The sequence below is a fragment of the Eleutherodactylus coqui genome, chromosome 8 (genome assembly GCF_035609145.1).
Source record: "Eleutherodactylus coqui strain aEleCoq1 chromosome 8, aEleCoq1.hap1, whole genome shotgun sequence".
Classification (NCBI taxonomy): Eukaryota; Metazoa; Chordata; class Amphibia; order Anura; family Eleutherodactylidae; genus Eleutherodactylus; species Eleutherodactylus coqui.
The window spans coordinates 1,086,442-1,113,167 of NC_089844.1; the positions used below are offsets into that span (position 1 = coordinate 1,086,442).

Sequence of the window (26,726 nt, forward strand, 5' to 3'; positions counted from 1 at the left end):
TATAGGCAGACCCCAGTAACATTTCTGTAGCAAAGGTATAGGCAGAACCAGTAACATTTCAGCAGCAGAAGTATAGGCAGACCCCTGTAACATTCCTGTAGCAAAGGCATAGGCGGACCCCAGTAACATTTCTGTAGCTAAGGTATAGACAGACCCCAGTGTAACATTTCTGTAGCAGAAGAATATGCAGACCCCTGTAACATTCCTGTAGTAAAAGTATAGGCGGACCCCAGTAACATTTCTGTAGCAAAAGTATAGGCAGACCCCTGTAACATTTCTGCAGCAGAAATATAGGCGGACCCCAGTAACATTTCTGTAGCATGGTCATGTGTGATAATGGGCGTGACCTAGTGGCAACTCTGCAGCTTGGCAGACTAACGCATGTGCCATGCCTGGCCAACATGTTCAATCTGGTGGTTCAGCACTTTCTTAAAAACTCCTCTCATTTGTCTGACCTGCTCAGCAAGGTGCGTCGTGTCTGCGCCCATGTCAGGAAGTCCAACACAGATGCTGCCACCCTCAGGACACTGCAACATTGCTTCCAGCTGCCAGTGCACCAACTGTTGTGCGACGTGCCCATGCACTAGAATTCCACATTGCACATGTTGGCCAGGCTTTAGGAGCAGTGTTGAGTCATTGTTGAATACCAGCTGCAACATGGCCAGCGGAGTGGTAGTCAGCTTCCACAGTACTTTACAGATGAGTGGGCATGGATGTCTGACATCTGTCAGGTTTTGGGAAAATTTGAGGAGTCTACACAAATCGTAAGCGGTGATGCGGCGATTATCAGCATTACCACCCCGCTGCTTTGCCTCCTGAGAAGGTCGCTGCTAAGCATTAAGGCCGACACATTGCGGCTAGAAAAGGAGATGGGGGATGACAATACGTCACTTGATAGCCAGACCACCCTCACGTCTGTTTCTCAGAGTGTATTGGAGGAGGTGGAGGAGGAGGAGGAGGGGGGAAGAGACTGCTGCCCACACTGCAGAGGGTACCCATGCTAGTTCCTTCACATCTGATTAGCATGTATGGGCTGAAGAGGAGGAGAAGGAGAGTGAGAGTCATCCTCCAAGTGAGGACAGTGATGTGTTGCGTACTTGGACTCTAGCACACATGGCTGACTTCATGTTAGGCTGCCTTTCCTGTGACTCTCGCATTAGACGCATTCTGGCCAACCAGGATTACTGGGTGTTCACCCTTCTTGACCCATGAGATAAGGAGAACCTTTCCATTTTTATTCCCAAAGAGGAAAGGAGTATGAAAGTAATGCAATACCACAAGGCCCTGGTGGAAAAGCTGATGCTTAGGTTCCAATCTGACAATGCTAGCGGTAGAGGACGTACTTCAGTGGGCGAACTAGCAGGGGAGATGTGGGGAACAGGCAGCATGTCCAGTGCAGGCAGGGGAAGACTCTCCAAAGGTCTTTGTCAGTTTTATGGCTCCCCAGCCAGACTATGTCACCACTGCCCAGTCTAGGCTAAGTAAGAGGGAACACTGTAAAAAGATGGTGAGGGATTACACAGCAGACTGTACCAACGTCCTCTGTGATCCCTCGGGTCCATACAACTATTGGGTGTCAAAGCTGGACACGTGGCACGAACTTGCGCTGTACGCCTTAGAGGTGCTGGCCTACCTTACCGCTAGTGTCTTATCAGAGAGGGTGTTTAGTGCTGCTGGGGGGATTATCACGGATAAGTGTACCCACCTGTCAACTGACAGCGCTGACAGGCTTACACTCGTTAAGATGAACAAAGCTTGGATTTACCCTGACTTCTCTTCTCCACCATCGGAGAGCAGCGGAATATAAAGATTCTTTTAGCTGGAACAGTAGAACCCTGTACCCTCTATCACCCCAAAAACGGGCAGAAGTAGCTTGGTCTATCCTTCTCTGATCCTCCTCCTCCTAAACCAGCATGTCAGCAGGCAGAACAGCCAATTCTTCAGAGGGCCAAAAGGCTCTGTAAAAACTAATTTTTTTGGAGGGCTGCCTCCAGGCTCTGTTAGCAAATTAAGCAACTACGAACACTATGTTTAAAAAATGTTTCTGGGTTTCACCTGCACTCTGGGTAAACCAATTTTTGGAGGTACACTTGTACTCTTGGTACACAAATTTTTAAGGCCTTTTTCTATACTCTAAGCAAACTTATTTTTCCAGGCTTCACCTATACTCTTCGTAAACAAATTTTTTGCTGATTATGGTCTGGCCCAATTAAATTGTTAGGGGGGTGACCGCCGGGCCCTTGCCCACAATTTAGCTTAATAGTGCGACCCGGGAGCCTCAGATGCATCCTTGCATGCTGCCCCTGCTGTTCCCTATCTGTTTCTGTGGCGTTTCCATGACTTTTTCATGTTTTCAAGTGATTCGCACAACCTGCACTATGCGGACCATCTGTCAGCTTGAAAAATGCTGGAGTCTCCCATTGACTTCAATGGGGTTAGTTACTCGAAATGAGCTCTCGAGAATTACAAAAAGTTCAACAACGAGCAACAGAGCATTTTGGTGCTTGCTCATCTCTAATCAAAAACCAAATAGTACTAATGAGCTAGTCAAAAAGAAACCTTTAGCATAATAACTAAGGCATAAGGAATATCCAGACCATGACAGACCCACTGCACTATGATTCCCTGATGCTTGACACATAGCTCCACCATTAGGTGCAAATAATGCTGCTGCTACATTTACTAAGAATACTCATAGTGCAAAGAGTACTGATTAATTGACTAATGGAGGCTCACCTGGGGCATGTCATCTTCCACTGTAGCATGTTTGGCATTTTCATGGTGGGTTCATTGCATGCATGCAGTGTAATGCAGAAGCGCTCTAGCTCGCAAGGAGCCACATCTTGTGCCTGCGCTCAGAGTACTGCGATACAGTGAAACTCTAAGAATATAATCCCAATTACAGTGCTTGCGCACACAAGTGCAAGTCTCTAGCATGTCCCCGGTTATCTAAGAAAAGAGCGCTTGCGTTGTACCATTGTATGACTGTACACAGTAAAGAGAACTGCACTTGCTTGATAAATAAACTGGTTTATAAGTTTTGTTCATGTGTATACTTTCAACAACAAGTGATTATTTAGAGACAATATTAACCACCCACGATTAGCTTGTCAGTAGTTACAGAAACAGATGAAACTGAGTAGATTGCATCAATGAATGTGAATAGTGTTTACCATGTGGACAACCATCCAAATCCTAGAAAGGAATACATGAACTCGCAACTAGAAAGAGAATAAGTTTGCAGTGTCATAAAATGTCAAATTACAGACTTGTACATCATTTTCTGTGCATTTATGTTCGCTAGCCTTGCATTGATTCACATGGGTAAAATGGTAACTCCAAGAATTTGAGTACTGCATAAGTGGATATTAGTATATATTAAATTCACATCCAAAAGGGGCTAGAGGAATGTCTCCTTCCAAGTTATGTATTTATCAAAGAGAGGAGGTGTCTTGTGTTCTTTAAATAGGCAGGTAGGTATGTGATAAAGTGTTGTAACTGTTTGCCACATGTACTCACTCTGAATATATTCATTAGCAATTACAACAGTAGGAATAAAAGAATGTAGGCTGTCTATAAGCAGAGAGATGGTGATTGGCTAATTTAAATAAATTAAAGTCTCCAGGTTCAGATGAATTACATTCTAGGATACTGAAGAAAGCAGCAGAGGTAATTGCTGAACTACTCGCCATGATCTTGGAAAATTCATGGAGATCAGAAGTCCCAGAAGATTGGAAAAGGGAAAATGTCCCGATCTTCAAAAAAGGAAAAAAGGTGGAACCAGGAACCTACGGGCCTGTGAGCCTGACTTCTGTAGTAGGAAAAATCTTTGAACAAATTATTAAACATATATGCAAGTACTTGGATGAGAATGGAGTAATAAACCAGAGCCAGCATGGGTTTGTAACAAACAAGTCATGCCAGAGGAATCTAATTTACTTTTATGACAGTATAACTGGCTGGGTTAATCAGGGAAACGCAGTAGGTATAGTATATCTTGACTTTAGTAAAGCATTTGAAAAAATATTTTATACCTTCCTTACTGAAAAAAAATGACCAAATATGGAATTGACAAGGCAACTGTGAGGTGGATCCACAACTGGCTAACTGATCGTACTCAAAGAGTGGTCATACATGGCTGCACATCCAACTGGAAAATTGTGTCAAGTGGGGAACCACAAGGCTCTATCTTAGGCCCAGTGTTCAACATTTTTATAAATGATCTGGAGGAGGAAATTGATGGGAAACTGATCAAATTTGCAGAAAATACAAAGCTAGGAATGATAGCTAACATCAGAAAAGAGGAAGAGAGGATTCCAAAATTTGTAGAAAAGCTTGAACATTTGGCAGCGACTAACAGAATGGTATTTAACAAGGAGTAACAAAACAGAAGCATGCATAGACTGATTGGAGCACTAATCATTCTAAAGAGTTCCGTTTAAAGATAGATATCTCACCTGCCCCCCCCCCCCAAAAAAAAAATGGGTCAGATAACCCAAGAGACTTTTTTTGTGTGTGTGGGTGGGTGGGTGTGGGGGGGGGGGATATCTATCTTTTCAATCTATTATGGTAACCCCAACTGGATTTTTATCTTTGTATTATGATTTTAATTTCCTCCATTAAAACGAACGCATTGTTGTGAATAGAGGTGAACCATGTGATTGCCTATTTCTATAGATCCTTTAATACACTTTTTTTCTCTAAAAGAAGATGGTGCTATGGGACTGGTCATGTGACCAGACATGAGATTGTATTGTGGATCTTTGAGTTTTCCACTACCAGGATGGCGCTGGGACAGCTTAACCATGAGAGCATTGTTAACAAGTATTGCATCCCTATCAGAAGTAGACAATGAAGACCATTGGTTTGGAGGCATGTTTTTGATTATGGGTTTGAGTTATCTCTATCACCCTGGTACAGAATCCAGGGCGTCCACAGGGTGGTGAAGTCTTCTCTCGAGCCGTTTTCCCAGGCTAGCATCTCCTCAAATCTAAAGATTTGTGAGACCCTTTCTTCCCATTGTGCGATCTGCGGGCTCTCTTTTTTTTGCCAAAATAGGGGGATCAGCAGTTTGGCTGCTGTGAGGAGAGTGGTCGCTAGGTTTCTATGAGAGGGTTTAAATTGCCTTGTGGGCAGCCAGATTAGTATCTCCTCTGGTCTGAATGTGTGATTTGTGTGACAGATTTTGTTAATAAGGTTATTGACTGATTGCCAAAAGGATTTGATTCTGCTGCAGTTCCACCAGATGTGTAGGGCTGTTCCCCTCTCTTCCCCGCATCTCCAGCAGATGTCTGGAGACTCCGGGTTCATTTTAGAAGATGTGACAGGTGTTCTGTACCATCTCGTGAGTATCTTGTGCGAGTTCTCCTGAGTCCGTACACATCTGGAGAAGCCATGTGAATTTTTTAGAACTCTAAGAGTCTCTTCTCTGTTCAGGGTTATATTTAATTCCCTCTCCCACTCCCTAAGAAACCAGGGTTTTTCTATGGCATTTTGTAGGAGGAGACCTCTGTAAAGCTGGGTGACCAGTCTCTTCAGGCGAGAGGGGAGTGCGGTGTAGGTTTCAAACCAGAGGGGATCCCGCAAGTCCCTCTGGTGGATTGTCTGAAATCGTCTCAGGGCTTGGAAAAGGCCTGCCCTGCTCAAGAAGTCGAGCGGGCACTGTGGCAAGAGAGTTTCTAGTTGTGTTTGGTCGTTAAGTTTGGGGCTTTTAAGGATATCATAAATTGTGAGATCCCCAAGTTTGTCCCAAACTCTTTCTGTTCTCAGCGGTTTATTTGCCAAGATGGCCGGTATCAGATTGGCCGGGGTCATTGGGGATGTGGGTTTTTCTTTCGATGCTTCTGCTCTTATGAGCCTCAGTACTTTTATCGTACATTTCGTGATTGGGCTTAGGCGTGTATGTTTACCGAGGTGGGGGCCTTTTATCCATAGTAGTGCTTGGTTTTCCCTGCCCAGCGCCTCTCTCTCCATTTCAAGCAAGGGAGAGGCCACTTCTTTGTCTGTCAAAAGGATCCACCTGGCAATGTGGATCGCCCTGTGGTAGTATTGCAAGTTCGGGAGGTCGGCGCCTCCCTGTGGGCGCTTTTGGGTGAGAGTAGAGAACGCCAATCGTGGTTTGTGTCCATCCCATATAAAGTCTCTAAAGAGCTTATGTATATGAGCAAAGAAGAAGTTAGGTATCTCTATTGGGACTGAGTGCATAGTATAAATTATTTGAGGCAGTATGTAGGTGGAAATGAGGTTCTTTCTCCCCAGCCATGAAATTAGCGGTATGTTGAATTGTGTAAGTTGTGTTTTTACTTTTTTAATTAGTGGGGTGAAGTTGGCCTCATAAAGCTGGGAGGGGTTGGCCGTTAGTGTGATGCCTGGGTATTTAATGCTACTCGTGGGCCATTTGAAGGCGTATTGCTCAGTCAGTTTTCTAACTACTTGGGGTGGGGCGGAGATGTTTAGTGCCTTTGAATTGTCGTAGTTTATTTTAAAGTTGGACAGCCTGCCGAAGAGGTCGAACGTCCCCATGAGCGCCGCCAGTGCTTTGGTCGGGTTTGTGACCAGTACCAGCAGATCGTCCGCGAATGCCTCCGTGGTGCGTGTTTTACCTCCTATTCGGAGGCCTACAATGTCCGAGTTTTGCCTGATTTCCTGTAGGAGTGTCTCCATCATCAGTATAAAAAGTGTAGGGGATAGTGGGCAACCCGGTCTGGTGCCATTTCTTATGGCGAAGGGTTTGGTTAGCGTGCCATTAACAAGGACTTTGGCCGTTGGCTATGTATATAGGGAGAGGATGGCTTTAATAAATATGGGCGGGAAGCCAAACTTGTTCAGGGTGTTTTCCATATATTTCCATCTTACTCTATCAAAAGCCTTTTCGGCATCCGTAGAAATCAGGACCAGTGGTAGTTTGTTTTGTCTGGCAAAGTGTATTGCGTGGATTACTCTGGTCATGTTGAATTTGCCCTCTCTTCCCGGGATAAATCCAACTTGGTCTGGGTTTATTAGCTTTGTGAGTAGAGGGACTATTCTTTGAGCTAGTATTTTTGCCCATAGTTTTATATCTGCGTTCAGCAGTGAAATGGGTCTGTAATTGCTACATAGGTTCGGTGCTTTGCCTTCTTTAGGTATGAGCGAGATGTGTGCCTCTAAGGCTTGTTTGGGTAGGGGCATGCCTGAAAGGAGGGAATTGCATAGTTTGGTTAGGTGAGGGATTAGTGTATCGGCGAATTTTTTATAATATATGATGGGCAGTCCATCAGGGCCAGGACTTTTTCCGTTGGGGATAGTTGCTAGGACCTCCCTCACCTCGTTGTCCGTGACTTGGTGTAGGAGTGAGGCAGCATCTTCCTCTGAGAGTCCAGGGAGATTTAAGTTGTTTAGAAAATTGAGTGTGGTGTCTTGTGGGCACTCGTTGTCATTATCTAGGCTATATAATGCGGTGTAGTATTTCTCAAATTCTACTGCAATATCTTCTGTTGATGTCACCGTTTTCCCCGTAGGGGTTTTAATTTGAGAGATGAATGTTTTCTCTTTTTGCTTTTGGATGAGCCTCGTCATTGTCTTTGACCCTCTGTCACTGTGCACGTAAATCTTGTACTTAGATGACAGCAGGGTTAATCACTTATTTCTTGGCAGCTAGAAATGAGTGATGAACCTTATCAGTGCTGCACACTAATTTTTTCAGCAGGCGGCACTGATAACATTCTCTCAGCTGCTATCCTGCTGGGACTTCCCAGCGGGATACCAGCTGAAAGCACTGAGAACAAAGCTGTCAGAGCTCCTGCTGTGTCTCTGAGCTAGCAGCTTAGCGGGACACCATGAGAACAAAGCAGCTGTTTGCATATACAAAACAGCTTCCTTGTTCTCTGATCTATTGTGGCAGTATCCTGCTACGCCTGCATAACTCTTACATATGAGCTACTTAGAGTTATGCAAATATGATCACTCAAAACTGTCACTCAAACTGTCATTTGAGCAAATTTTGAGTAATCATTGCTCCGTGTAAATGGGCCTAAAGACTTGGGTATACTAATTGATCACAGACTGAACAGGAGTCAACAGGAGTCAACTGTATAAAGCAGCATCAAAAAACACAATTCTGGGATGTATTAAGAGAAGCATAGAGTCTAGATCACGTGAGGTCATTATCCCCTCTACTCTTCCTTAGTCAGACCTCATCTGGAATACTGCGTCCAGTTATGGGCACCCCACTTTATAACAGACATAGACAAACTGGAGCAAGTTCAGAGAAGAGTTACCAAGATGGTGAGCGGTCTGCAAATCATGTCTTATGAAGAACGGTTAAGGGATCAACAAATGTGTAGCTTGCAAAAAAGAAGGCTGAGAGGAGACTTAATAGCGGTCTACAAATATCTGAAGGGCTGTCACAGTGCAGAGGGATCCGCCCTATTCTCATCTGTACAAGGAAAGACTAGAAGCAATGGGATGAAACTGAAAGGGAGCAGACACAGATTAGATATTAGACAGTGAGGGGGATCAATGAGTGGAACAGTTTACCACAGGAGGGGGGGAGTTCTCCTTCAATGGAAGTGTTCAAACAAAGGCTGGACAGATATCTGTCTGGGATGATTTAGTGAATCCTGCATTGAGCAGGGGGTTGGACCCGATGACCCAGGAGGTCTCTTACAACTCAAGCATTCTATGAAAATGGCTAAATCAACCCAGTGATTCACCACGTGCTCCAACATCTCCTCCTTTTAAAAATGTTATCTATTGCTCCCAGTTATCAGCCATTTCTGAATTAGGAGAACATGCCAGCAGTAGGGTAACAAGCAAAATTATATTTCCATACATATGTGTGACTGATAATACAGAATGGTCCATGGAAAAGCAGGCAATCACCACACTCTTATGACAGCTGTCTAAAAGAAAATCAGTCTTTGTTGCCCATAACAACCAATCACAGCACAGCTTTCACTTTACCTCAGCAGCATAGCAAATAAAAGCTGCATGGTGATTGGTTGCTATGCGCACCACACCCTTATAAAAGCTGTCTAAAAGAAAATCAGTCTTTGATGTGAAATGCAACCAATAACACTGAAGCTTTCATTTTACCCCAGTAGTATAGCAACTAGAGATGAGCGAACGTACTCGTTTAGGGCGATTCCGAAATCGAGCATCGCTTTTTTCGAGTAACTGACTACTCAGGTGAAAAGATTTGAGGGGCGCCAGGGGTGAGCGGTGGTTGCAGAGGGGAGCATGGGGGGGGAGAGAGAGCTCCCCCCTGTTCCCCACTGCTACCCCCCGCTCCATCACAACGCCCCCCCCCCCCCCCCCGGCGCCCCCCGAATCTTTTTGCTCGAGTAGTCAGTTACTCGAAAAAAGCGATGCTCGATTGCGAAATCGCCCTAAACGAGTACGTTCGCTCATCTCTAATAGCAACCAATTTCAGTGCAGCTTTCTTTGCTTATACTGCTGAGTTAAAATGAAAGCTGTGTTATGATTGGTTGCTATGGAACACAAAGGCAGCTTTCATATATTTTATCTACAATGGTTGTTAAAGTTTTAATGGTGCCTCATACCATCGTACCTATTATTGGTGATGGTGCTTGCCTGTTTAAAGCAATATCCTGTACTTTGTACGGTACTCAAGTCATGGCCAGAGAAGTGCGTGAGGAGACATTGGAGCACGGGGTGGATCACTAGGAAGATTTCACAATTTTATCCCATGATAGCGATGGGAATAATTATGACAGTTCTGCTGACTATTTTGCTGATATGTCGTGACTTCACACTTATGGTGGATTCTGCAAATTAGCAGCAGCTGGGCAAATATTTAGGTCAATGTTTTTAATAATCGGTAAAAAGCGTTTGTCCAACATTATCTTTGCCAAGTTTCAAGCTCATAGATGCATTAGATATTGTTTTCCCATACAAACCTTGACCCCTCTTTTCTTCTCGGTAGGGGTTGAATTTCAAAAAATCTTTATGAAGTGGATCTTTACATTATACAATGAAGCTACAGTCCAAATTTCATGTTTCTAACTTCAGTAGTTTCGGCTCTGAGTTGATGATCAGTCAGTCTAGACATTTTATAGCCAGCATGGACTTGCAGGAGGACTGGTTTTTTTTACATGGTCAGTCCTATGTGGCTGTTCAAAAGTGAGTCCTTTGGCAAAGAGATATTCCTGCAACTCACCGGTACCGCCATGGGCAGTAAAATGGCACTGCAGTATGCCAACCTTTGCATGGCAAAAATGGAGAGTGACTTTCTGACCTCCTGCTCCAGCAAACCACTAGCCTACATCCGCTACATTGCTGACATCATAATCATCTGGATTAACACCAAACAAGAATTAATAAAATTCCATGAGAGATTCAGTTCATTCCACCCCACCATAAACCTGATATTAAGTTACTCGTATACCGAAATCAACTTTTCGGACACCATTATAAAAATTTCAAATAGCTCAATACAGACATTCCTATACTGGAAACCGATTGATGGGCCTACCTACTGCAGATGGGACAGTTCCCACCTGAAACACATCAAAAAGTCCATCATCTACCAGGCAGGCCATCAGATACAACCGGATCTACTCCAACCCAACAGACAGAGAAGAACATCTATACCATTTTGAAATGACATTTATAAATCAGTGCTACCATCCCACCTCAATTGATGAACAAATCACCAGAGCCGCCAGGATACCCAGGAAAAACTACCCCGATACACAGAGAAAAAAGAGAAAGAATCGTATACCTCTAGTAGTGACCTACAATCCGCTGCTAGAGATACTAATGAAAACTGCAAAGAAACTCCACCATACCTACACAAGGATGACCGTCTGAAAACCATATTCCCAGACCCTCCACTTCTGTGTTAAAGGCAACCTCCCAATTTGAGGAACCTTATAATCAGGTGTGCATTGTCCTCTGACACACAAAATATGGGGTAGAACCAGGTTGTCTTCAGCGATTAATCCAGCTTCAGTTTGGGCAGTGATGATGGCCTGCTAGTGACTAGAGATCTAGGGGTGAACCAACAGAGTACTGGAGTCTCCCTTCCAAGTGTTTTGTTGTCTGCCATAAATTATCCTTTTGCTCTGATATTGTAATCACTTACATTGTATCAATGTTACAATCACACTATAAAGTTTCATCTGATTCTGACAACTCCTTATAGAGGCTTGATTTATTTTGACAATGAGTGTTTTTGGGTATACTGTCAGCCCCTTAATGACTGATATTTCGGGAAAGAGTATCAGGGATGATAGATTTGATTTCAATTGCTCTTCTATTATATTAGGAGATGTCCTGATGATAGAAGTAATATGGCAGCAGGTTGTTTCCGTCTACCCTTTTGAATAAACCTGCACCTTGTCTGCATTGACTGAACAGTACATGTTCATAGGAAGCTTACAGGAGATTGTTGTTGAGTAACGGTACCTTTACATGGGCCTATGGTCACCCAAATAATGAAAAGAGCAACTATGGGTGACTACAGGCACGTATAAACATGGTTCCTGACAGGGCATTGAGTAAGAAGTCGATCAGTTGTCGCTAGTCATTCCATTTCAGCTCACTGATAGGGAATGACTACTGAGTGGCTTCTCGTTTAAAGTAGACTCGAGTTACTCTACCTTTAAATGACTCCTGGTTATTGTAAATGGAGGTGGGTGGCTGGAAGTCATCTCTGGGAAGTTCTGCCTACATTATCCATCAGACTATCTATCCAGTGTAAAGGCAAGGAGCGATAATCACTGGGACAGCTGTCAGGCACTTAGAAACCTTGTAAAGGTACCTTCATAGATTGTTCAGCTGATATCTTATGTACATGGTCAGTTTACAGAAATCTTCAGTAAGATCACTGAAAGGATGATCAAAATGTAACTACTAAGCAGGGAAGAATACAAAAATGTAAAATACACTTCTATAGAAGTAAAGCTAAAATGAAGCTTTTTCATTTCTATATTAGGCCCAGACGTTGTTCACAGCAACCAATCAGATCTTGTATTCTGTATCCAACCTTGTCCTAAAAAAATTAAAACTGCTCTCTGATTGGATAACAGTAGACTTGTGAGAATAGTATTATATGTATTCTGGTATAATAGTCTGTATATAGCACAAGTCTTTATAAGATTGGATATTACAAAGGGAAGACGTTATAAAAGTTATAGAAAAAAAGGTTAATTACTTGATCAGTTGGAATCAGTAACAAGTGCAGGACAATGCCAGGTACAATTTATATATACAATTCTACATACAGTAGCTGAAAATGGAGAAAAATGGAGAAACCCATTATGTGGCACAATTACATTAGAGACTTGTCAAATACACAACATAATAAACACACAATAAAGGTGATACATATGATACATTCTAAAACTTGTAATAATACAGATACTCACATACTATATAAGCAAGTTCTCTATGATTGCAGGAGTTTATATTCCATGGAGATGATGGACATTCCCAAAGTAGTTTGCTATACTTGGTGCAGTTAATATGATCCACCCAGAAGGGTCTTTTCCTAACACCATATCCTCCTGCCTCTCGATGTCCTTTTGATCCACAATTCAGATGTTTGCAGATAACAGAGACTGATAAGACTGGCATTACATTATCACACACTGAGCCCCAGCTTCCATTATAATACACCTCCAGCCAACCTTCACATTTATGTGCTCCATCTACCAGGCGGAGATCCAGAAGTTCTGTAAGAAAAATGTATGACTTTATATATACACATATCTACATGTGATAATACACCTACTTACGATGCAGTATTTGGAATGGGTGTAATGTTTCCATTTTGTATTGGCAATAATACACAATTTCTATCTGACACTTTAAAAAATGAAAATTCTTAAATAAGCATGAGCGAGCGTACTCGGATAAGCACTACGCGTTCGAGTAATTGGCTTTATCCGAGTATCTCTCTGCTCGTCCTGAAAGATTCGGGGAGCGCCGCGGAGCGGGGAGCTGCAGGGGAGAGCGGGGAGGAACGGAGGTAAGATCTTTCTCTCCCTCTCTCCCGCCCACTCTCCCCTGCTCCCCGCTGCGACTCACCTGTCAGCAGCGGCCCGCCCCGAATCTTTCAGGACGAGCAGGGAGATACGCGGATAAAGCAAATTACTCGAACGAGTAGTGCTTATCCGAGTACGCTCGCTCATCCCTATTCTTAAAGCAAAATTCTTACGCCCAACATCACTGTGTTTGTTCTTTGATTGATGGGGTTGTGTGAAGGCTTTTTGGGGGATGACCTGTGGTTTCTATTGGTAATATTTTGGGGCATGTAACATTTTTGATAAGCTTTTTATAAAACTTTCCTGGAAATAGGATGACCACAATAACACAGCTCTGGTGTTGTGCTTTTTTTTCTTACAGTGTTCATTGTGTCACCGTGTGCGATAAGTAAAGCATTATTTTAAGGAATTGAACTTTTCTTTAATATTCTTATTCTAAAAATTGTAAGAGGGAGTCTAGACTTTTAATATTTTGTTATATTAGTACCCACAGGCAGAAAGGGATTAATAGCATCTAGAACAGCCCTGGGGGCCTTCACAAGGCCCAAGGCTGCCATGCTATATGAACGGCCACCGGCAATTGTGTTGCAGTTGAGCTATTTGGGTAACAGAAGGAACTCCAGAAGGAGGCTCCTAGATTTGGTTCCTCCTAGGTCTACATAATGAACGCTCTGAGAAGGAATCTGTGTAGTGCTTTTATATTAAAAGAACTGTAGGAATTTGTGCAGAAACCAAAATCTATATATACAAAATTGAAGGTATGCGTGTCTGTCTGTCTGTCTGTCTGTCTGCGTGTCTGTCTGCGTGTCTGTCTGCGTGTGTTTGTCCTTTATGCGCTACTACACCATTCATCTGATCACCATGAAACTTAGGGAAGTTGTTGAGTACACTCCTGGGAAGATTACTGGCATAGTACAACTATCCTACGATAAATGGCGCGCATGCGTGCGTCGTCGACAGTTACGCCCCCCCCCCCCACGTAGATCGTTCGATTTCCATCATTGCCACTAATTCTCTCACTTCCCGATGTTGTAGAAACATGAAATTTGGCACGAGCATTGATTATGTCATAAATAGGAAAAGCTAATGGGTCCCAACTCGATTATTCAATTCCATGCGCCAAAAAATTAGCATCCAAATTTTACGTACAGAATCTAATTCTCTCACTTCCTGATATATAAATGAATGTATGTCTGGCTGTCCGTTATGCATTACTACACCATTCATCCAATTGCCATGAGACTTTGGGAAGTTGCTGAGTACACTCCTGGGAAGATTACTGGCATAGTACATCTATCCTACGATAGGTGGCGCGCGTGCGAGCGTCGTCGACAGTTATGCCCCCCAGACAAAGATCGTTTGATTTCCATCTCAAGCACAAAAGCAAAAGGCATTACGAGCAACGGGAGGCGTGTTCAACTACAAAATGATGCATCCGCCGAACGTATCACAAGACAATTGCTGGATATTGAGAATGCTGAGGTAAAATAAAAGCTGTGCTGTGATTGGTTGCTATATATTATACCGCTGAGGTAACATGAATGCTGCGCTGTGATTGGTTGCTATTTTTTATATTGCTGAGGCAGAATAAAAGTTGTGATTGGTTGTTATTTCTCTTACTGCTGACGTAACATGAAAGCTGTGCTGTGATTGGTTGTTTTATATTATACCACTGAGGTAACCTAAAAAAGCTGCGCTGTGATTGGTTGTTATCTAGATATATAAAAACGAATGTATGTCTGTCTGTCTTCGCAGCAACGCGCGACGGGTAAGCTAGTCAATTCATAAATATTTTACATCCGCGCTGAAGTCACGCACATTGGGGGAGGTTTACTAAGTCTGATACACCAGAATTCTGGCTGAATGTATACCAAAAACTGACCTACATGCCTTGTCCCACATTCACCATGCATTCCAGAAACTTATGTCTCTCACTTGGTAAAGGGGTAAGACTTTGCAGCGAAATTGGAGTGGCCTAAATGAGACAAAGTGCACCAAAATGCTGGAGTAGAATTTTGGCACAAACTAATTCATCCAGTAGACGGTACAGATATTGGCAAAAGTATCTAAAGGTTCCCCAAATGCATGAGACTGTGATAGATTTGGCACATTTTTAGCCTGCCTGGTGTAATTTTACACTATGAGGCCATTCTTGCAACGGCTTTATCCTGTGTATTAAAACTCCACTTTTTCAGGTCATTAGCGACCAGTTTTTTTCCCTTATTGCATAAGTTATTGCACTTGACCATACCCACGTATGGCATTCTGACAAGATGTTCCCTTCTGAGGTTACCCTGAGTGCAGGAATGTTTTCTGTCTTCACACTGTTATAAAGGAAAGTATGTAATAGGGAGGCATTTTTCTGCACTGGAGTAGGTGTAAAACCCATGAGATGTGTCTAGCTTGCCAGAGGAGGAGAAGGGCAAGCACCCACTCCATCCATGCAGGATATCCCGGGACTTGGTTTGCCTAACTAGTAGCCAGGTGGAAGAGCTCTTTGGGAGAGGTGTGAAATGTTCCCACATGACTCCCAGTCTGGGGACGAGACACACAAATATTAATCCCATGGAAGTCATAAAATGGTATACATTCAAATGTTCTTTGTTTAACCCCTTCCCGCCCCAGGGTGTAAGCCTACGTCCTGGCAGTGGGGTACTACCCGCAACAGGGCGTGAACTTACGTCCTGGGGATAGCGCGAGATCACATATGATCTCGCGCTATCCCGCAGCGGGAGCCCCCCCCCATCCCCCCCGCTGTTAACCCCTTCCCTGCCGCGATCTATGTAGATCGCGGGATGGGAAGGGTTCACAGAGGGAGTGCGCTCCCTCTGTGAAGTTGTCATGCTCTCGCGATATAATCGCAGAGAACCCGGCCTGTTGCCATGGCAACAGGATGCCAGACATTGGCGTCTTCTGTTGCCAGTGCCTGAGATCGCTGTACAAGCGATAAGGCATGGCAGGGCAGTAGCCCTGACATGCCTTATCACAGCGATCACCATGGCAGTGTTGTAAGTCCCTTAGGGGGACACAAATTATGTTAAAAAAAAAAAGATTTAAAAAAATAAATTAAAAAAAGGAGAAAAAAAGAAAAAAAAACGTTTTTTATGCTTTTTCTCATATTAGCATAAAAAAAGGTTAAAAAAAATTAAAAGCCCACATATTTGGTATTGTCACGTCCATCATGATGCATACAATAAGCTGCACATGCTTTTGACTGTGCACGGAAAAAAGCGTAAAAAAAAAACGCTAAAAAACTGAGGCAAAATGCTAATTTTTAGCATTTTGCCTCCCTAAAAACGCAATAAAAGTGATCAAAAAAGCCGTATGTACACCAAAGTGGTACCACTAAAAACTACAGCTCGTCTCGCAAAAAATAAGCCCTCATAGAGCTCCGTACATAAAACAATAAAAAAGTTACAGGTCTTTGAATTCAGCGGGTTAGAAAAAAAAAAGGGATTTCCAAAAAAGGGATTTTTATTGCAGAAAAGTGGAAAAACCTAAAAAAAAGTATGACAGGAGAGAGAGAGAGAGAGAATTGGCCGGGAGGGAAATCTTACAGATAACTTAAAGGGGTTGTCCCGCGTCGAAACGGCTTTTTTTTTTTTTCAATAGGCCCCCCGTTCGGCGCGAGACAAACACAAGGGATGGGTTAAAAAAAAAAAAGTTTAGTACTTACCCAAATCTCTGCTCTGCGGCGACTTCTTACTTACCTTACCAAGATGGCCGCCGGGATCTTCTCCCATGGTGCACCGTGGGCTCTGTGCGGTCCATTGCCGATTCCAGCCTCCTGATTGGCTGGAATCGGCACACGTGACGGGGCGGAGCTACGCAATGATGCGTAGAAGGGGGCGGAGCCAGAACGCCGCTCGTGCCGAGACCCAAGAGAAGGGAGACGACCCTTCTGCGCAAGCGCGTCTAATCGGGAGATTAGACGCTGAAATTAGACGGAGCCATGGAGACGGGGACGCCAGCAACGGAACAGGTAAGTGAATAACTTCTGTATGGCTCATAATTAATGCACGATGTACATTACAAAGTGCATTATTATGGCCATACAGAAGTGTATACCCCACTTGCTTTCTCGGGACAACCGCTTTAAACTGTGGATTATACAAATACCCTGAGAATCTGCCCGATAATTTGCTTCTGTACAAGACTGTTTATTTGGTTATAATTTCAGAAGTTTAAGTAAATACACAGAATCGACCGTTCCCCATCCTCCTTCAAAAAACATCCTGTATGTGGACTACTTTACTACATTCAAGAAATCTGCTGCAGAGGACAGAAGAGTGGCATCATGTGTGACAATTGAACTACAGGCAAGCTCCGGATACTCTCTCTCTGACCTCCCCTAGCAGTGCCGAGGTCAGGTCCTGAGCTACCCCCAGAGGGAAGATGGTAGAGCCCTGTGACAGGGCCTTTCTGTACGCCGCTGTCTCCTCGGCTGTGGGCGCGCTCCTCGGATGCCGCATATATATATATATGTATATAATAAATGACTCCTGGATAGTGTAATGCTATCATTTATAGACTTCTAACATCGTAAGCAAAATGGTAACATTATTCTAATTGGAATCTGGACCAATAAATTTACATCTTCCATAGGTTGTACATGTTTTATATCAGGTACAAAGAATCGTGCTAAAACACCAATCTTGCGCAGGAAGAATGAAGAAAGTCCAACGTTGGGTTAAAAGCTTCCAGTCTTTATTAAGGCAGACATAAAGAAAGGTCATGTGCCAATATTATTTAAATAGAGCAATTCATTTCTGCATATATAAAATAATAATAATCACACCTCATTCTCCATCTGACAAGCTTAAAGCATGCTAACCGTACTGCCCCAGGCTCTTAACCCTTACCTGGAACGTGGGCTACTTTTTTCTAGTGAATCTTTAAGTTCATGGAGAGATGTCTTGAGCACATAACCTCATTAATGATGTCCATATGCCCTAATATATCACCTAGTCAATATTTCAAACCCCTTTAAATAGCAGTGAATACTATCTTACCTGAACATATCACACCTGCATCCTCTTTATGACCACAGTCATGTTTACCATACTGGTTTGCTGGACAGTCCTGGATGTGTGTTTCATTCCCTCCACATTCCACATTGTCCAGCCAGATCTCCCCAGTTCCTCTTCCATGATAGCCTCCAGTTGTAGCTCTGACACCATAACCACAGCCCAGCTGCTTACAGACCACATCTGCATCTGCTTTATTCCAAGAGTCATCACAGATTGTCCCCCATCTTCCATCATGATAAATCTCCACTCTGCCCGCACATCGGCCGGGACCATCTACCAGCCTCAGCTGGTTACTTTCTGTATTAGAAGAGACTCACAGATATAACACACCATGTAATATGTTTAGTATTAAATAATCTCTACTTGTGCTACACAGAAGCTACTATACCTGAGCAGATAATTTCTATCTCCTTTTCCTGTCCCGTCCATGTATTTTTATCAGATGATCCAGTAACAGAACAATCTGCCAGTTGGGTCTCATTTCCTTGACAATTACCACTGAGGTACACATGACCACTGACTGTTGTTGGAGGTATGATAGTAAATTGCCCAACCGCATGACCACAACGTAATTCTCTGCACACAACTTGGGTCTCATTAATGCCCCATTGGTCACCGACAGCTCTGTTCCATGTATTATTGGGGAGAATCTCCAGTCTTCCTGCACAGTGATCCTCTCCACCCATCAGCCTCACTGTCTCCTCTTTCCCTGTGGTTATATAATCTCATTATTTAACATAATTCATTCTAATAGTTTCATAGATTCAACCTGAGAAATCAGAAGTGACTAAACTAAGAATGATTGCAGATTTATTTATTTTACTTTTTTCCAGAGAAATATAAATGTACAGTATAAGCCAACCGTAGATATGGAGGAGGGCTTCAACCATTAAAAAAAAACTTTATTGCTAAAAACACATACATCTACCAGGTAAACGCTGAACGTTGGCAAAGGCCAATGTCTGGCCGAAACGCGTTCAGCGTTTACCTGGTAGATGTATGCGTTTTAATTAGAGATGAGCGAGCACCAAAATGCTCGGGTGCTCGTTACTCGAGTCGAACTTTCCGCGATGCTCGAGGGTTCGTTTCGAGTAACGAACCCCATTGAAGTCAATGGGCGACCCGAGCATTTTTGTATATCGCCGATGCTCGCTAAGGTTTTCATTTGTGAAAATCTGGGAAATTCAAGAAAGTGATGGGAACAACACAGCAACGGATAGGGCAGGCGAGGGGCAACATGCTGGGCTGCATCTCAAGTTCCCAGGTCCCACTATTAAGCCACAATAGCGGCAAGAGTGCCCCCCCCTCCCAACAATTTTTACTTCTGAAAAACCCTCATTAGCAAGGCACACCTTAGCTAAGCACCACACTACCTCCAACAAAGCACAATCACTGCCTGCATGACACACCGCTGCCACATCTCCTGGGTTACATGCTGCCCAACCCCCCTGCACGACCCAGTGTCCACAGCGCACACAAAATTGTCCCTGCGCAGCCTTCAGCTGCCCTCATGCCACACCACCCTCATGTCTATTTATAAGTGCGTCTGCCATGAGGAGGAACCGGAGGCACACACTGCAGAGGGTTGGCAGGGCCAGGCAGCGACCCTCTTTAAAAGGGGCGGGGCGATAGCCCACAATGCTGTACAGAAGCAATGAGAAATCCAATCCAGTGCCGCCTCCACCAGGAGCTGCACACGTGGGCATAGCAATGGGGAACCTATGTGCCACACAGTATTCATGCTGTCAAGGTGTCGCATAGCTCAATCCACACTGCAAGGGGAAAGCCGTCAGTGCTCTGCCCCCTACTCAGTCAGTGCCTTTGGGCCAGACAGGTCAAACACCGCAATGGGAACTAAGTTTGCACCAACAGCATAGGTGGGTCCTAGGAAACCCAAGACATGAACAAAAATTAGATCTGAGCGGCCAAACATGGCAGACTTGCACCACGCCCATGGCATAGGCCTTGGCCCACAGATTCAGCAATCCTAGGCTGGAAGCGGATTTTCACTGCACCCAGGACATAGGCCTCTGCACAAACCCTCAGCAATCGTGGGCCTACAGCAGACTCCAATGCTAGCGTAGCTGTGCACATCTCATTAGCGCTGTATTGCTCCTGTAGTTTGTCCCAATGCAGTGCCCCGGATAGTAGAGCTAACGTCAGATTAAATACAGGTTGGCTTCGGCCCACACTGCATGCCCCAGTCAGTCTGGGGTTCTTTAGAAGTAGACACAGGCAGGTACAACTCCGTGTGGACCGACAGCATGGGTGGGTCCCAGGAAGCCACCGGCGTTACATAAATAAATCCCATTGCATTGCCCAGCACGGCTGAGGTAACGTCAGATTAAACGCAGGTGGGCTTCGGCCCACACTGTATGCCCCAGTCGGACTGGGGTTCTTTAGAAGGTAACGTCAGATTAAATGCAGGTGGGCTTCGGCCCACACTGCATGCCCCAGTCGGACTGGGGTTCTTTAGAAGGTAACGTCAGATTAAATGCAGGTGGGCTTCGGCCCACACTGCATGCCCCAGTCTGACCGGGGTTTTTAATACATAGACACTGGCAGGTACAACTCCCTAATGTGAAGTCCCTGTGGACCCACAGCATGGGTGGCTCCCTGGAACCCATCGGCGGTACATAAATGTATCCCACTGCAGTGCCCTGCTCAGCAGAGCTAACGTCACATACAATACAGGTGGGCTTCGGCCCACAGTGCATGCCCCAGTCAGACTGATAATATGTACCTTAACAGTAACCGTGTTGGTGGGAATGCGGTGGCGACTGCTGACCTAGTAGCGAAGTTTTATTTAGTTGGAATGTGGCCAGGATTAAGTGGGCCGTGGTGGGGGGATGGTGGGGGGACTCTTTTGTTGTGTCGTTAAAGGTGAAATTCTTGGACTGCCAACAGACGGACCAATGCAAAGGTATTTGCCAAGAATGTTTTCATTGTTGGAGGAGGAGGGGGATGTTTTTGAGGCACTACGTGTCCTCTCCACGTGTCCGTGGTTATAAGCACCTTAACAGTAACCGTGTTGGTGGGAAATGGCCTCGCCGCCATCATGTCTTTGGGAAGCCTCCGTTTCCACACCCCAGTGACATAGCATTAGCAGCGGTATAGGCAGAGCCCAGAATTATTAACATTTCAGTGGTAGCATTAGGGACAGGCCCCAGTAACATATCACTAGCAGCATTATAGGGGGAGCACAGTATTAGTTCCATTTCAGTAATAGTAGCAGTCAAGACAGGCCCCAGTAACAATTCCGAAGCAGCAGTATAGGGGGAGCACAGTATTAGTTCCATTTCAGTAGTAGTAGCAGTCAAGACAGGCCCCAGTAACATATCACTAGCAGCAGCATAGGGGGAGCACAGTCTTAGTTCCATTTCAGTAATATTAGCAGTCAAGACAGGCCCCAGTAACAATTCCGAAGCAGCAGTATAGGGGGAGCACAGTATTAGTTCCATTTCAGTAGTAGTAACAGTCAAGACAGGCTCCAGTAACATATCACTAGCAGCAGTATAGGGGGAGCACAGTATTAGTTCCATTTAAGTAGTAGTAGCAGTCAAGACAGGCCACAGTAACATTCCCGTTGCAGCAGTTTAGGGAGATAACAGTCTCTTTCACATTTCATTAGTTGCAGTATAGACAAGGCCCCAGTTACATTTATGTAGCAAAAGTGTAGGCCAACCCCACACACCTTGCTGTACCATGAGTGCAGGCGAAGCCCATAAAAATTACAAGGATTATACTGTAGGCGAGGGCACAAAAAAATTGGTGTACCAACAGTACTAATGTACCTCAGAAAAATTGCCCATGCCCAACCAAGAGGGCAGGTGAAACCCATTAATCGCTTTGGTTACTAGGCCTGGAGGCAGCCCAATTAAAATAAAAATTGGTTCAGGTGCGAGTTCACTCCTCCCCACACGAGGGGCAGCGCCCGTTATAGCTACGTCTGAGTCACGTGTCTGCGTCATTAGTGACGCTTGATGCAAGGCGGGACCCCGCTGGACGCCGGAGGGGAACGGGATCTGAGCGCGCAACACACCGGTTAAGGTAATAACTATTTTATTAAATGTGTACATATATAAGGGTGTTTTATTGTAATAACATGTACCTGATGAAGTCTTATTGACGAAACGTGTTGTCCAAATAAACGAGGTAAAAGAAAGAGACTGTTGTCCGGTAGGTGGATGTCCCTAGGAGCGCGGTATCCAATTTTCTTAGTACATAGCTTTTTACTCTAGCGGCTCTCGTGCCAGAGAGACGGAGGATCCGCAGCAACTCTCCCCTGTCTAGCCCAGAAGGATTCTAAGGGACCTACCGGCAACCAAATCTACAGGCTTTTCTGGATAAAAGGGTGTTGGTAGGGATCTTTTGCAAGGTCTCTGCCAAACACCGGGTAAGTGTGAAACACACATTTTACACATATTACTTATATTCTGCCTATATACTCAGGAGCGCTAACCTGTTTTTTTATACTGTCCTTAGTCCCAGAAGTGATATCCCACCCAACTTGAATGAAGAAGGGGTTCTCCTTGAAATGCATATCCTATGCTGTTTTTTTTAATATACTTAATAAAAGAGAAGTTGGATGATACATCCTACCATCCCACAATCATCTATTGATAACAATCATCAATAGAAAAAAATGAAAAGTCCAGGAACACCTTTAAGTTAAAATAGAACTTTTAAAGGGGTTGTCTCGCGCTGAAACGTTTTTTTTTGCATAGGCCCCCTGTTCAGCGCAGGACAAACCCAAGGGATGTGTTGAAATTTAAAAAAAAAATTTTACTTACCCGAATCCCCTGTCTGCAACTTCTTCCTTCTTTTCTTCCAAGATGGCCACCGGGATCTTCACCCACAATGCACCGTGGGTCTTCTCCCATGGTGCACCGTGGGCTCTGTGCAGTCGATTGCCGATTCCAGCCTCCTGATGGGCTGGAATCGGCACACGTGACGGGGCGGAGCTACGCGATGACGCATAGAAGGGGGCAGAGCCAGAACGCCGCTCGTGCCCGGACCGACCAGAAGGGAGAAGACCCTTCTGTGCAAGCGCGTCTAATCGGGCGATTAGACGCTGAAATTAGACGGAGCCATGGAGACGGGGACGCCAGCGCCGGAGGGGGTAAGTGAATAACTTCTGTATGGCTCATATTTAATGCACAATGTATATTACAAAGTGCATTAATATGGCCATACAGAAGTGCTGAACCCCACTTGCTTTCGCGAGACAACCCCTTTAAGTTAAAGGAACTGTGTGATTGATGATGTGCTGATGTTTCAACTCTACATCTATTAATATATTCACTGAGTTATTGTGAGCAGCTGTCTCACAAGACAATTTGTCAGAATCCTTTTATAAGAGATCTGACATCCACAGTCTCTCCATCCTTTGTCCAGGTATTTCATCACACTTGGATATATAGAGAGATTAGATGGTTCACGTACTGTATTTTTGAGGAGTTATAAATGACTACTCACCTGTACAACCCCTGTCTGTAGTGTCTCTCTTTTTGTTTGTTGGCCAATAAGTGTCCTTTTAAAGGATTTCAATAAAGATTTCTGTTTTAAGTCTATACCTGTGAAGGGCTGTTTTAACTTATATATATATAGACTTTTCTGCCCCCGTGATTCCCAAAATGAAATCATGGTGAAAGAAAATAAATTATATTTTTTCCAAAGATATTTTACTGTTTTAAGTACAGTAGAGAAAAAAACTGTATACATTTAGTATCATCGGAATTGTACTGACCCATAGAATAAAGTTATCAGGTAATTCTTGGGACAGTGTGTAAGGCGTAAAAACAAGAGCTCCAAAGATGACAATTGCGTTTTTTTTCCATTGCACTCCATTAATTAATATTTAAGTGTTTTTTCAGTGCATTATTTAGTGCATTAAAAAGCACCACTGAAAAATACTACTTGCCCCGTAGAAAACAAGCACTGAGCAGCTAAGTCAGTGGAAAAAAATAAGGGTTAGGATTTTTGAAAGTGGAGAGGAAAACCAAAAAATGAAAAATAAAAAAATCCTCCAGAGGTTAAAATACTCAGCAATCCACGTCTGATTCATTTTCACAAATATGAATTCTTCCAAGCTTTTGATATACAATGTTGTCTGCTTGGGAATAACTACATCACCTGCCATGCTGAATACCCTCTCTGATGCTACACTGGAAGGTGTACAAGATAATATACCCACAGTAAACTGGGCCAGTGATTGCCAATGTTCCAATCTACTGACTCAGAGATCCATGGGATGTTGGTTCAGAATATTTGCTGGAGACTGGACATATTCCAAGTAAGACTGAACCTCATTGTTCAAGTGGTGGTGGGGAACATATTTTTTGTCATGATGATGTGTGTCAGGTCGGTATTTGGTCAGGTCAGCATATAAAAACTTTGTTATCATGTTCTCCAAACTGTATTAGCATTGTAGCATCCCAATAAGTGAACAATCCACCAAGTGTAGAGCAGAGAGTGGCAGATGTGCTTGTAATAAAGTCATGGCAATATGCTGCCATGGAGCCTCAGGTATGGGTACTGGGCACAAGAGCCCTGCGGGTCTTAGTTTCTGTGGTTTATACTGGGCTCAGGAGGTACAGGAGGACACAAAATCATGGATTTCCTTCATCATGGATGGCCACCAGTACCGACTGTGAATTAACTCACTAGTCTTGCATTGCCCACAATGACCAGCTAATTTGGGACAGTAACCCCAGGATAGGACACCTCTCTTCTCGGCTTCAGGTACGAACGTCTTACCTGGCGGAATATCCTTATCCCTTTCCAATCCACTGTCTGATGTCTGAAGACATTCTGATTGAAACCTGTACAGATCCGATGTCGGAAGATGTCCAGCAGGGTATTCTTACTGTATATTACTGGCAGCTCTGTTGTCGGGGGTCTCTCCAGCATGTCCCATATCGCAGTACTGGCTCTAGCTAGCTAATGATGCCATTGCATAATGGCAGAAAGAGAAAGTCCCCTAGGAGAGCCTGAATCCAAAATTGGATTGCAAAGGGTTAACCTGAACAGGAGCTATGGTCAATAATCTGGCAGGTTCAATGATGAACGGTGGAGCCTCTTCAGCGTTGTTACAGTTAAATGCTCTAGATAGTGTGTCAGCCTTAATATTTTGGTTGGCAGGCCAAAATTACAATGTAAAATCAAACCACCGAGCCATTGTGCAGTCTGAAGATACGTCAGAGTTTTATGGTCAGTGTAAATTACGATGAGATGCGAGGCTCCCTCCAGCACATATCGCCAAAATTCCAGAGCCATCGTGATAGCCAGTAACTCCCGGTCCCCTATAGAGTAATTCCGTATTGCCGTGGAAAATGACTTCGAGAAAAAAAAACGCATGTCACCTTATTCCATTTTGTTTTTCAAGATTAACAAAATCTGCAATTCTGTTATGTTTTTATTCACTCTTAGGGCCTTCAACATGCAGTATAAATAATATGCTACATTACTGCAGGCCAGTACAATTATGGCAATACCAAAGAAATATAGTTCTTTTTCACACTTTTTTAAATTAAAGTGTTTTTTGTTTATTACATCATTCAAAGGCCCCTAACATTTTTTTTCTTATCAATGCTGCTGTGTAAGGTTTTTTTTGTGAGATTAGGTGCACTTTTTAATAGTACCATTTGTTAATCCATGTGATGTTTTGATCACTTTATTGTAAGGCGAGATAGGCAATTTTCTCTTTTCGACTTGACCTGTGTTATTTATATCCTGAATCCAATGCCGTCTGTGAGTTCCAGCAGTGAAACACAAAGCACTTCTGGCTGAGACACTTCCATTACTTGGCAGGAACCCAGCAGGTGAGGCAATTTATATGAATATGCTATTCTTTGTGCATTACACTGTGGCACACAAATCATTTCTGGTCACGGATAAATCTGGTTGAGGTAATCTGGTATCTTAGAGGGAAACCAGCCGTAGTGAAGAATGCTGTGATTACTATATATACACACTATATGGACAGAATTATTTGGACTGCAAAAAAAAAGGAAATACTGAGTTTGCTGAATGGTATCCTGGGAAGGACATGGGTAAAATAGAAAGCTGCTCATTCTGTAATAACTATTCATGCACCCGATAGAGCACGTATGGGACGAACAGGAACAACGGGTATGACACTGCTACCCACACCTATTCTTACAGCAATCTCTTCTCACAGCCTTGCTGGAGGAATGGCGAGCTATTCCCGACCAGACTTACAGATACCTTGTGGAAAGTATGCCTCGACATATTGTTGCTGCAATACAAGCAAAAAGCGGGCCAACACGTTACTAAATAGAATAAAGCACTTTTCCTGAAAAACATGCAGTCCAAGTACCTTTGTCCATGTAGTGTACTAGTGGGAGTATTCTTTCATAAGAACTATTGTAGCTCTTGATAAAGCTGAACTGTGTATTCTCATAATGCATGGCCTACTTCTGACTTCTATCTACTATATGCATCTGATGGGTCATCTGATTAAACATTATCTTCATTTACTTCTAGATCTGATCAGTGATTTGTAGTCCCGCAGTTTTGTTCTGCACTCCTGCATTCTATGAGAGGAGGCAACGTTGCCACCAAGCCTTTCCCCCATTCGGTATTAATCCCAGTGGCTCTCTTATTGAGCACCTACCCTGGTCTTGTTCTTTGTTTGGTTCTGCAGCTTGTCCCACTTACTAGTCCATCAATGTTAAATCCAAGCAGA

At 43.8% G+C, this 26,726-nt stretch overlaps 1 protein-coding gene across 1 annotated transcript in view; it reads right to left on the minus strand.

Moving 5' to 3' along the window:
- The window catches only part of LOC136576110 (scavenger receptor cysteine-rich type 1 protein M130-like), a 513,398-nt gene that overhangs the window by 99,833 nt on the left and 386,839 nt on the right, over positions 1–26,726 (minus strand). Inside the window, exons 9-11 of the mRNA XM_066575131.1 lie at positions 18,405–18,725; positions 17,999–18,313; positions 12,369–12,674 (exon numbers count right to left, since the gene is read on the minus strand). Of these exons, the coding sequence (XP_066431228.1) occupies positions 12,369–12,674; positions 17,999–18,313; positions 18,405–18,725 (942 nt within the window). The remainder of the gene's footprint in view (positions 1–12,368; positions 12,675–17,998; positions 18,314–18,404; positions 18,726–26,726) is intronic.